This window comes from Camelus bactrianus, chromosome 23, assembly GCF_048773025.1.
Source record: "Camelus bactrianus isolate YW-2024 breed Bactrian camel chromosome 23, ASM4877302v1, whole genome shotgun sequence".
Classification (NCBI taxonomy): Eukaryota; Metazoa; Chordata; class Mammalia; order Artiodactyla; family Camelidae; genus Camelus; species Camelus bactrianus.
The window spans coordinates 13071403-13084927 of NC_133561.1; the positions used below are offsets into that span (position 1 = coordinate 13071403).

At 41.0% G+C, this 13525-nt stretch overlaps 1 protein-coding gene across 3 annotated transcripts in view; it reads right to left on the reverse strand.

Moving 5' to 3' along the window:
• Positions 1–600: 600 nt before the first annotated feature.
• Positions 601–13525, reverse strand: part of SLC30A10 (solute carrier family 30 member 10) — a 33060-nt gene continuing 20135 nt past the window's right edge. For all 3 annotated transcript variants that reach the window (XM_045509500.2, XM_074351633.1, XM_074351634.1), the window contains exons 3-4: positions 8391–8630; positions 601–5820 (exon numbers count right to left, since the gene is read on the reverse strand). In XM_045509500.2, the coding sequence (XP_045365456.1) occupies positions 5321–5820; positions 8391–8630 (740 nt within the window). In that variant the 3' untranslated portion in view covers positions 601–5320. The remainder of the gene's footprint in view (positions 5821–8390; positions 8631–13525) is intronic.

Genomic DNA, 13525 nt, shown 5'->3' on the forward strand with positions numbered 1-13525 from the left:
CTCCTTTTGCAGATGCTGCCCAAGGCTTAGAATGTGAACGCCTGAGTGCCAGAACGCATGCAGCACAAGCTCTCTCGGCTCCCCGGCAATCCAGGCTGTGGGTGGCTATCTGTAAACTCCCACCAAGTTGGACCGCTTTACTTAGCTTCACATGTAGAATATAAGCTTCTTATAGGCAAGAAGCACTTGTACATGGTTCACAATAACCCAACGCTGTTTAATCAGTTGATTAATAAAATAAAAGCAATTGAAATAGGTAGAAAACTGCTCCTCTGACTCAATATTCATAAACATGACAGTCAATTCACTGGAGAGATTTTCACATCTAAAGGGTCTCTCCCTAAAAAGCCTAGCCTCTCACCATTCCCTAAATCCCAGGGACTCCCCTCCTACACAAACCCCACCAGAAAACCAGGTCAGTCCAGGTTTTGGTAAGTGAGGTAGCTGAGTCCACTTCTGACCTTTCTGCCAAGAGTGGAGAGTGGCAGAGGGGTGTGAAGAAGAGAGTGGCGTAATAGGGACAGAGAATTTGCCCCAACTGCTAAAAACAATCCAAGGATTTACGAAGTGATAAGTCAACGAGTGACAGAAACAATGAGCTCCACTGCTTTGAGTTATCCGTTTTTAATGTTCACAAACATAACTCAGTCGTGTGTTTATTTTTAAAACGTTTTCTTGACAGCACCACTGAAGATCATCTTTCACTTTGAAAGGTATGCGTCTGTGCGTACACTCCTGGGGGACTTCACATGCAATTCATACTGAGTCACTGAAACTTTCTACCATAGGGTTTGAATATTGCCCCCCAAACGTGACAATTATACTTTGGCAAAATCGCCTGTGAGGACAAGAGGAAGACTTTAAGTAACAAAACTCCACATATTGTAACATAATTTCAGACTTCCAGGAAGGGGTCACTTTCCCTCAAAAATCATCATCCTTTCTGGGTTATTCCCAACTGAATTCACAGCAGGTTCAGTGTCTCTGACCAGGCTTTGTACCAAGAGGAGACCTATCTATCGAACACTGATCTATCGAACAATGTTTAAGAAAGTTCCATGTAAACAAAAAGGTTCAAAATAAAACATCTGCAAAGAAACGCTTCAGGAAAAAAAATGTCACGTGTTCATTAGCTAAACTGCAAATTCTTAAGAACATGTAGATCACAATGAGGACCGGGATCTGATGCAAATTCCATTGAGCAGCTAGTTTCCTGACTCAATAACTTCATTCCTACTTTATTCCTGTGGCTAAACACATGCAAACACACTCAGAGGCACAAATAGGTGACAATTTATCAGGGGAAACACAGGGCTGTACTGTACAAGAAGGCATGCGTACTCAGTCTAAATTGGAGATCCAAATTAGGTCATGTTTCCTCATCTTTTTTTAAACCAGTCTTTCTTCTCAATCTTTAATTGCAAGAGTATAAGATACATGAAAAGCAGGATCATTTAAAAGGAGGAAATGTAATTTGTCCTCTTGGGGGAAAAAAAATAGACAGGATTTGGCAAAGGACGAAGTTAGCCATAAACAATAAAGAATTTTTTTTAACATCCGAATTTGTCATTAGTACAAAGATGAGCTGTTTGTCAGGAACCAGTAGCAAGAAACACCATCAAGTTTAAAATTGGTAGAAAATTCAACGCCTTAACTCCAAGAATCAGTTGTGCTGGTGTAACGCATTCTCATTCGGTAGTGGGTACATCAAGCTGAGAATGTTCATGAGTTGAAGGGATCCTCACAGCACAGTGAGAGCAAACGCTTTTTCATTCACTGTTATATCGACTGAACTGTATCATCCGGTTTGTAAGGGCTTTATTTTCCACATTACATTTTTCTTTAAATATCCAAGTTCCTACGTAAAGACAACTGTAATTTTTATAGTTTGATCTCACCTTTAAAAATATTTCTTTAAAAAGCAAATTCTGCAGGTTGATTATATTCAAAGGATTGTTGGGCCTTAGAAGGGCTTCCGTCAACAATACCCCTCAAGTACCCTTAGGTGAAGTCGGACGTCAGTGGCTCCTACCTAGAGGCAATTCTGCTCCCCAGGGAATCCGTGGCAATGTCGGAGGTATTGTTGGTTGTCACAACCTTGGGGGATGTTACTGGCATCTGGGGTTAGAGACCAAAAGATACTACTAAAAACCCTACAATGCACAGGACAGCCCCACACTACAAGGAATTATCCGGTTCAAAACATCGATAACACAGAAATTAAAAACGCATAACGAAAGCTCTTACTACCTCAAAAGGCAGCTGCCTTGTGATAATCCAAAATCTACCTCGATGATTTCTCTGCCATTCAAAACACCCATTTCTACTGAACTTGAGATTCCTGACTTACCCCCACTGGAGTTTGGCCAGCTCATGGCAAAAAAAAAAGAGAGAGAGAGAGAAAGAAAAGAAAGAAAGAAAAAGGAAAAAAGTAACTAAGTATCTAAGTATGGAGAATACATTAAATTCTTCCTCAATGTCTCCCTATTTTATTGCTATTTTATCAAAAAAATTAAAGGAGTAATATTTTTTTCTATCAACAATGGAGCCTCCTAGTTCTATGGATATTCATAATGTCCAAATATTTTGAAAAATAAAGTAACCTCTATTTTCAAAAAGAGAGTTGAAATGGGAAAATAAATAAGCAGACGTCATGTTTCCTAAAGCTGGTGCTGAAACACTGTGGAAATGACTCTTTGCATAGAAACAGGAGTCCATGGGAAGTGCCATGCCCTGTGTCCCCAGGGTAGCACACCCAAGGCTGACCCGACACACAGAAGATTCCCTAGACTCTTAAAAAATTATTTTCAGTTCCTAGAAGAAAAGAGAAAGAATTTTCTGGAACTAACCTAAGCACATAGGAATGCTAAACTGAATAGCAATATTCTTCTCATCTCAGAAAAAAACAGTGTGGTTTAAGTCCACTGTTCCTCGGACACTGCTGCCACCACTCAGGGCTGATTCAAAGGGAGAAAGAAAACTCTGGTGTTTCCTTGGGAGAATTAAAATGCGGGACAACGAAAGAGAGAGTAAAACTCATGTAAAAAGGCCACACGGCAGGCATCACGGTGCCTGAGCACAAGCCAGCACCTCGCCGGATACACAAATATTGCCCTAAATTAGCTTGTTTGGAAAGTATTCAACACACCGAGCCAAGCTGTCTGCCAAAGGTATTATTTCACATTGACTGTACCCCATAATTTGGTATGTTCATAAGTGTCCATCAAGATAATTTTCTGAGGTTAGATTTAATTAGATGGGAATTAAGTGCCTTTTGCTTTCCAGAAAAATGCTTTAGAGGCTAATTCAAGAACATTACTGGGATGTAAACTAGCATGCAGCCCTTCAGCCAGTTGCACAGAAACTAGAAGATGATAATTTTTCCCTTTTAGTAAGAGCAGAACGATATGAAATCAAATTAGACCTTTAAATTCGGAAGTGAGAAACAGCTTTCTCCTTTGGCTCCAGTCAGAGCATCTCAGCCAACATTGATATATGAGAATTTGGTCCACATATCACTGAGGTAAGTTTCATAAAGAATCCTCTGTTTTGTGTGAGTACCTGCCATAATTTTAACATTAAAAACAAAAATGTTGTCTTGTATTCACCCCTGTTTTAGCTATGAAGTATACATACACTATATTATATACTATATAATACTGTTAAGTATATATACTTAATAAACTCTTAGGGATAAAAACATATTTAGGCATTTTTTTCCTCTTTGCCTAATTCATGGCCAATGTAAACTCAGATAAACATTTTCAAGGAATAAAGATTTTCCTTTCCCACTGATCACAGTTGCTTCCTTATTTCAGCCTTAGAATTTAAAACTAAGATGCAGTTTTTTAAATGATGCTTGTGCTGAAAAATGTGGATGCTTTTCCTGTTACCCACCCAGCATTTCTGCTGAGTACTGTGCAGATTCTAAACAGGACTCAGTACTTCAGCACCTAAGAGATGATCCTTTGTAGTCAATTTTGCAGCCCGTCAAAGAAGATTCTGGTTCTCTGGTGGGGCACCTCCCATTTCCTTATACCTATTCTGGGACTGTTCTGGTTAAAATAATCGTTGCCTGAACAGTTTGTTACATACATAACAGATGTTTCTCCAGTACTAACACAGGTTGTTATGGAACCAAGTCAGATTCTAATGTATTTATTTGAACTTGGTAATACGGGTCAGAGACATAAAAGAAAGTGTAAGCTCCTCAAAACACATTAAAGGCAGCAATTTAATTAATTCTCATTTCTCCCTTGGACAAACACTTTTTCCATCAAATTATGAGTTGAAAACTATAATAAATACTTTAAAATATGTCTAATTAAAGAAAAGTCAATCTAGCTTATTTCTTTTTCGTTTTTGGCAAGGATGCACACTCAGTGCCATAGATTCCTCTACCCCAGGAATATCCATTCTCTCCTGGTAAATGCTACGTAGATCAATGTGATCATATAAAAGGAGACTCAAAAAGAAATTTGGGCAAATAAGTAAATCACTAATAAGCAATAAATGAAAACAGTCCCAACTGGACTGACTCTAAAAGACAGTAGATAAGCACTGTGTCATATTTAAAGTAGAAAGATTCCCACACTTCAGAGTGAAAACAAAAAAAGCATCTTGTATATTTAAACACCTGAAACACCCTACCGCAGTTCCCAGCAGAAAGTGAGCATTTTTGTCTCCACCTCACAAAAGGAAAAAATGGTCCAAACAGATTTGCTTCCTTTTCCGCAGCCCCAATAAACTCAACATCCTCTAATGTTCTCAGATTTTCTACCTTACTAGGTATTCATTTTACATTTACTTAAAAATGAGTCAAAGAGAAAAAAGGTCCGCAGCGGGAGGTCTACCTAACCTCCCCCTTTGACGGCCTCCCGGTGGAAGGAAAGGGATACGGCTTTTTCAGTTTCTAAGTTTTTTTCGATGTTCTTAGCTATGTGTGTGCCTGTGAGTCAGCTAGACATTCTGCTCCATTTGAAACAAAAACTACTTTGAGTCCTGTGTCCACAATCATTAAGTCCCAGCCTTCAATGTCCCGGATGTATGTACTAGTGCATCTGCTTCGGAAAATACACGTTCCAACAAAACTTGAAGAGCAGCATGAAGACACCCAAGATAACGTAAAAAGGTTCTCTGTCACGTCAAAATTCACAGGCAAGTTCAACTAACATCCCAAACAGCCAAACCCCTTACAGAACACAGAGTGCACCCACTGTGGGTCTGGTCACTGTCCACAACCCACAAAGCTCTTCCCACAAACTGAGCTAGTGGTTCCAAAGTGCCTCATCTATGCAGTCTTACTTATGTGAGCGTCAGATTAAAAATGTGTGCTATTAACATAACGCAAGTCCTCCCGAGTTTTGCTAAGCGCTTGTCCATGGTCACTCAGACCACCTGCCAAAGACACTTCAATAGCCACTTCTGTTGCTTCTCGTCCACCGAGGCCATCACTTCGGGACATGTCCAGTGGGGGACAGCCATTGTGCTCAGCACAGCCATTGACGTGCGCCAGAGGCAGTGCCCCAGGGGGACAGCAGAGCTGCTTGGCACAGCCCTTGGAGATGCAAGGTGAACTGCAGAGCATCAGCAAGTCCTTCTGCTCCAGGGGCTCCTTCAGGTCCACCTTCTCAAACTGGATGGTCACGTTATGGATTCCCGCGTTGTGGAAGATTTCTCGAATTTTTAGACTGGCATCCTGATCCCCCGTGTCCTGCTGATACTTGATGTGCAGAGTGGCAATGATCTTCCCACTTATAAGTTCCCAGATGTGAACTTCATGCACACTGCTGATTCCAGGCACGGCAGAGAGTTTACTCACTAGAATAGGAAAGAGCAAACAGGAGCCAAGATGAGGGCTCTCATTGAAACATGGAGCCACCACGGAAGGGACATTGTCCCTTGAAGCATTCTCACCAGAATGATGTAGTTACTAACAATAACAGGAAGAAAAATAGCTGGATCTATATGGGTACATTTTCCCATAACCGTCTTCCTCCTCTCTGAATTCCTCTACCAAACACTGTTAGCCCATAAAAGGCAATTTGAGAAACTAAGTGTCACAGCAACCCCCCACCCACCAGCAGATGCCCAGGGTTGTCAAGGTTACAAGGGAATGGATGCTCTGATGGACGGCCATGGGACTATAATGTAGGAAGCCTTTTTTACAGGGGATTTGGTACTATGGATAAAAACCTTTACCAGCAATTCTAACACTAGGAATTTAACCTAAAGGAAATAATCAAATATTTATGTACAAGAAAAAAAAATGGAAGCAACAAAGAGATAGTTAAATCAATCACACAACAGAATATGACACCGCTGTGGAAAAATACATTGCATATTTAAGGATATGAGGAAAAATATATGAGGTATTTTTAAGTAAAAAAGCAAATAGCTAGACTGTATATATGGCATAATCTTTTTGTCAATGAAACATCAGTGTATAGACTCAAAACAAAATTTTTGAGGCAGATAAAAGCTTGTTTTATCAAATGATTGATGCAAAAATATTAACAGTGGTAATTTCTGGGCGATAAGATTATGAGAGATTTCTATTTTCTTATTTAGTCTCTTCTATATTTTCTACCTTTCTAAAATGAGTATGTTTTTAGAACAATGGTCCTGAATAGTGGTTATGAGCGACCTACAGCCAATGAGAGTTCAATTCCAAGTTTAGACGACCTGCATGACCTTGGGTAATTCACCCAGTCCCTCTGAACCTTAGTTTCCTCATTTATAAATGAGGAATGATAGTGACAGCCCCTCATATGATTATTAAGGATTAAAATGAGTTAATATAAGTAAAGTACTTAGAACAGTACTACCTAGCATGTAATAAGTACCATGAAAGTGTTGCTATTGCTACCACAAGATTTTAAATATCTGCTTTTATATATATATTACTTTGTTAAAAGGCAATGCAACCAACATATATCTCAAATTGTTGTGTGTGTGTGTGTGTTTTGTTTTTTCCCCACTGGGATACAAGCCCTTACAAGGAAAACGATGCTGTGTATCAGCTCCTTCGCTTTCTCCCTCCACTGCCAGCAGCACTGCGCACAGAGTAGGACACGGGGGCTGACTGCCGTAACCCTGTGCAGTAAAGCAGCTGGAGACCTGACCACACTTAACTGGCTCTCAGAGACAGATAAACTAACCAATGCTGCCAAAGAAGAGGTAGGAAAAAAAGAAAAAAGAGGCAAATAGAGCATCCAGGGGAAAGACTGTGGGAAGAGCACCATTAGACAAAGGGCCAGCAGGACTGTGACCTTCACAGAACAGTCTCACCAGAAATCATGCCTTCCGAGAGGGAAGTCTAGCCGTGGCCGTACAATGTATTAAGACCCATCAAATATCAGTTAGGGGTTTGGGACTACAGATACACACTACTGTCTATAAAAGAGATAAACAAGGTCCTACTGTATAGCACAGGGAACTACATTCAATATCTTGTAATAACCTATCATGAAAAAGAATATGAAAATGAATATGCGTGTGTGTGTTAGTGTGTGTAACTGAATCATTACGCGGTACACCAGGAACTAATGCAGAATTGTAAATCAACTAAATTTCAGGTATTTGTCGTGAAATAAAGTCTTTCAACTTTCAGCTGCAGAGTGGGCTTAGGCCCTCGTTCCTGTTTACTGGCTTGCTGTTGAAGCAGTGATAGCTACAAAAAGAGCAAAGATGCATAAAAACTTGTTGTTTTCTATAAAAACATAATCTCCATTTAGAAACTCTAGAAATAAAGTTACACATTCAGTTTCTCACCAACATCTGGAGCATTCCTGTTTAGAAATTTTACAAAGTCTCTGAAAATTCTATCCTCTGATGCACATAAACTAAAATGAGAGTTTGACCTGCTATTTGAGCAAAGCAAGGAAACAGATTTCATTACTGAATGAGGCCATGAATGATCTGGACTGAAACACGGTCCGTTTCACTGTGTTATGAGACACGTGGTGACTGCATGCCCATAAAAATCAATTAACTAGAAAGCTGGATCTAGCAAATGAATGAATGAACGTCTCATGTTTTCAGAACAGGGAGAATAAAAATCAAGTTATGGGCAGCATAGCTTTATCTGAGTTAAAATAAATCTCTGACATGAAGGTAAATAAACAGCCAAGGAATAGGTATTGCCAAAGCATTACATTTTCAAAAATTTGCAGTAGAATCAGAGAATCATGGGCTGCAAAGGACCTTTGTTTCTTGGAGCTGTGAGCTACCGTAGCAGGCTACAGAGCGTATCATGGATGTCTCTGTTGCTCAGTGATTTAAAGCATATCAGAATACATAAATCCAACACTCTTCTGACATCATGCTGGCCCTCAGGACTGAAGAACATTAAGCGGGCAGTGGTTTGAGATCAGAATTGTCCAGCTTACTCAGCTCTTCCATGTTGACGCCTTTGGGGACCATCTGCAGCAGGATGGCAGCAGTCTCCTTGATGAGTGGGAAGGCAGATGACAAAATGATGATGACCATGACGACAGTCAGGCTGGGGTCGATGTAGCACTGCCAGTTACACGGGTCCTCACGTTTTAGGGGAAGCACATAGAATATGATGGCCGTGATCACTACAACCACCGATCCCAGGGCATCTCCCATCACATGTAAAAGTACCCCTGCGAGGAAGAAAGAAAGACCTCTAAAGTGCAGATCCACGTTGGGGAGCTGTGTGACACTCACTGACCTGGCTTCCCAGTCGACGACTACTGCGGTTATTTGTTTTCTTTTTGGATGGATTCAAATGCAGAAACAGTGGCAACGGTATCTCAGAAAACAAAATCACAGGACCCAGAGAACCTGGAACAACTTAGGAAGACTCTGAGCTGCAGACACCTGCCCTGTGGGAGAGGGACAGTGCCAGGTCAGGGTGCCACTCTGCGGCCACCCACCGCCCATCAGAGGGCACCAAGCCAGAAAACACAGGCTGCGCAAATTTTTTTTTTTTCCCCTTTCTGACAAGTGTCTGTGCTTTAAATTGCTTCAAACATTTTTAAGGGGAGAGGGAACTAAAATAGATCAAGAGAGGGGATCTTCTATTGCTTTGCCTTCCCTCCACCTTGCCTCACTTTCCCCTTCCCTGCACGCATTTACCTACTTCTCTCTCAGCCTGTGGTCATTTAAACTGCATCTTGTTTAAGAGGTTCCCCAGAACAGTGACTCCAGCAACAGTCCCACTAGATAAAGAGCCATGATTTTAAAAAAACGTTAAATTCTACAGATGATAACAAAAATTGTAGATGCCTTTACTTAAGGTAACTGCTTTGAAAAGTTTCGATTATGATACAGAAGTCATCCCAGTAAAGAAGATCTAAAGACAATCTAAGTGTCCGATTACTTGTAAGATGTAGACCACGCTGGGGTTTAGTGAATTAGGTGAAGATTTGTCAGAAGGATTATCAAGTATAACAGTATGTCAATTTTTTTTAAAAAGGGTTTTTTTTGTTGTTATTGTTTTTTAACAGAAAGCAGCATGAGAATCTTGCTCTTCAAAGTATGGTTCACAGACCAGCGGCATCAGTATCCCATGGAAGTTTGTGAGAAATGCAGAATCTCAGGCCCTACCTCTGAGCTACTGAATCTGATTCTGCATTTTAGGAAGATCCCCAGGTGATTCAAATGAACATAAATCTTCAGAGTATTGCTCTAGAAGAAAGCACATGGATTAAGGAAGATCTGCTTTGATAGCAGCATTATTTACAATAGCCAAGACATGGAAGCAACATGAAGGTCCATCAGCAGATGACTGGGTAAAAAAGAAGTGGTATATTTCTACAATGGAATACTACTCAGCCATAAAAAAGAATGAAATAATGCCATTTGCATCAACATGGATGGACCTCGAGATGATCACATTAACTGAAGTAAGTTAGAAAAAGAAAGACAAATATATATCTTATATATGGACTCTAAAAAATGATACAAATTAACTTATTTACAAAACAGAAACAGACTCATAGACTTATGGTTACCAAAGGGGAAAGGGAGTGGGGGAGGGATAAATTAGGAGTCTGGAATAGCAGATACAAACTACTGTATATAAATAGACAAACAACAAGGTCTTACTGTACAGCACAGGGAACTATACTCAATATCCTGTAATAAGCCATAATAGAAAATAATATGAAAAATAATCTGTATATATATGTATAATTGAATCAACTTGCTATACTCCAGAAACTAACAGAATATTGTAAATCAACTATACTGAAAGAAAGAAAGAAAGAAAGAAAGAAAGAAAGAAAGAAAGAAAGAAAGAAAGAAAGAAAGAAAGAAAGAATCTTCTTTGTATCTCCAAGGATCCCACAAAATCCCTTAGTAGAATTAATAATAATCCAAAATACAAACAACTCACTCAAGGCTACAACTGAACACCCTCACTTGGAAGAGGCTAGTGCTTCTTGGCAACCCTTCTAGGATTCTGAGTAGCATCATAGGTCAAATGATATTTTATAAACATACTAAATGCGATCCGTGACAACTTCCCCCTCCCCCCAAAAATACAAGAATAAAAAGAATCACTACATCTCCTTCTGGCTGTTTCTTTAAGGTACCATGATCCTGATTCAATAAATACATTAAATAGTCCCACTTGTAAATTCTGTGTCCCCTTCCACCCACCCACCCCGAGGAGCATCTTACTCCCCAGTCTCTGTCCTCGGCTACAAAGAGAAACTCAAAACATTCCCTAAAGTTGGTCTTTACACCTTGTTCCCTCAGGAAGAACTGAAGATCAAAGCTTTAACCTTCTCCAGGGCAGCACAAAACACTACCATAAAAATATGAAGACCAAATATTTCCTATATGCACTCGACATCATTCTCACTGCATGAGACCGTCGTCTGTTACTCTCTTTTTTACGGATATCAGCCTTGTTTCTTCCATTAGACTATAAGCAATGTGAGGATGAGGGTTGTACCCTGCATTTCCTTTGTTTATATTTTAGCACTGGACGTACACAATCTAGGCACTCAACAAAAAACTATTTTCTGTTTGGTAACTCCCACAACATAGAGTAAGTCTTGCCTTTTACTAAACAATAATAAGTCAGCTAACATGTATGCACCAGACACTGTTATAACGTTGCCTGTATTTATATGTTAAGTCCTCTTAAGGACTCTCTGAAGTGGTCACTCTCTTCATTTTACAAATGAGGAAACTGAAGCACAGAGTAGCTAAGTAACTGATCCGAGATCACACAGCTACAAAGTGTCTAAGGGGAGATATAAGTCTGGAGATATGTCTCTAGTCTGACTAGAGAACCACTGTGCATCCTACCTCATCTAAGTCCTAAGTTCCAGTTTCAGGTTCTCCTTCTGAGAAATCTCACCATTAGCCCCTAAGAATTGCATAAAAGTGTTAAACTTATTTTTCACATCAACCAAAGTAAGAATCATCCTTTGCATCCTAGCCCAAGCACAAACACAGAAACAAATGTTTAGTGAAAAAAATTTAAAAACTGTACTTACATATGATGTATTACTATTTTCTATTCTATTTCATTCAATTCAAGTTAATTTTTTAAATGTCAGTCATACTCTACTAAATCGATTCTATGACCTAAACTCGCATGACTTTCAGCATGAAAAATTGCTTACAGCATCATTGCATTAAATTCCTGAGATTTGGTTATTGCAGTGTGTTTTCTGGGGCCCATGCAAAGATGGTCATTGTCCTCTGGGGAACACAGCCACTGGCTGGATTCTGAGATAAGAGTATCAGTAACTTCTAGGGAGAGGATTATTCGCCCGAGAAGATAGAGGAGTCTCAGGGAAGACTTCTGGCGAGATGGGCAACTTGGGCAGGACTCTGAAGAGGAGACAGACTTCAGAAGGTAGTGACGTTCCAGGCAGAGGGAACTCAGCCAGACGGCGTTCCAAGCAGAGAACCCGAGGGAGGCTGCGGATGGAGACGCACTTGTCACGTAACGTGGCTGATGTGATGGGAGATGCATGCACTACATTCAGACTCAGAGCTGACAGCCTCTATGAGTCACAGACCTTGTGAAAGTCAACGTCTCCGAGAAACAAGATTCTCAGCGGTGGAACCGGGATGATGATAACGTCTGCTTCACTTCTCGCAGAGGCGAGCTCTGACGAGGACGTGAAACAGCATCTGAAAACCTACTGAGAAGTGTACAGAACTGATGGGGAGGCGATGATAATAATGGACGTGATTCCTTGATGGATCCTCTGTGCTGATCCAACCAGCCAGGTGCCTCGCACCGCAACACAGTGATGTCGGCACTCCTATCATCCCCATCACGTAGACAAAGGAACTGAAGCTCAGAGAGGTTATGTTTCTTGCCCACAGTCACCATCTATCTAGTGAAAAGCAGAAGCAGAACTCAAACCAGATCCGCTAGACTAAACCCTCCTCCCCTCACTGTACATGTGCCTGAAATGGAGGGGGGAGGGGATGGGCCGGGGAGGTCGCTCAGGGGTAGGGAGGGGGTGAGGCAGGAAAGAGCTGAAGAGAAGGATGGAAACATCTGGAAAAGAGCGCTGGCACGGAACAGCAAGCTCTTGGATGCTAGCAGTGTTGGGAACTCTTTCTAGATGCAGTAAAGGTTTCTGCACAGACCCTGACGTGAACCCCTCCGTGACTAGGAGAGTGAAATCAGGCAGCACCACCTGAGAGACAGAGATTGCCACCTGCTAGACAGTCCCATCAGCTGATGAGTCATTAGTTTCACAAGGTAGCTTGGCAACAGCAGGACACTTAGCCCTCACTTGCCATCTTTAAATAAAAGCAAAACCAAAACACTGGCATATTGCATGGCAATGTGACATAAGTTGAAATTTGACGTGAGTCTCAGCACTTTGAAAAGCCATCAGTCCTGCCATATTTGCGGGACAGCTGGAAACACAGCATTAGCACTAGGCATTAACCCGTGGCTGCGGAAAGATGAGAGATCCTTCTCATTGGGAGAAAAAAAATAAGAATTAAAGAGAAACATCTCCTAGAGCGAGGTTGATTTTCAAACGATGCCAGGGTTGTTATTCATCTCTTTATAGTTACACTGAAATACAAAGGATTGATTGTCTTTCTGACACTCCATTGCAACCTTTTTTTAATGTATTATATTTGATCCTATGAAATAAAATCAACCACTACAAAGGGCACTGAAGATTTTTGAAGGAATGCGCTTTAAAGAAGATGGCATGCGTTTCCTAGAAGGCATTCTTTTTTATTCCATTGGAACAAGAGAAACTGGCCCTTCCCTGAATCATGGCTCTAAGATAAGGGCACAGAATGCAAGGTGAGGCCAGCCTCTCCCTTAGCCCAAAATCTGGGAAGGCTCCTGTGAGCCACGGCCAGGGCACTGAGCTCACCTGGACTGCAGCAGCTTAGGCTGGAGCCTGGAAATGCCACTCACTACAGGACTGACAATAGGACCCACCTCCTAAGGTCATTACGAGAGCTAAGTGACTCATTCTTGAATGGGGCCAGCACAAAGTACACACGCCATCACAACATTAGCTAGCCTTCCTCCCATGTGCCTGGGCCCTTT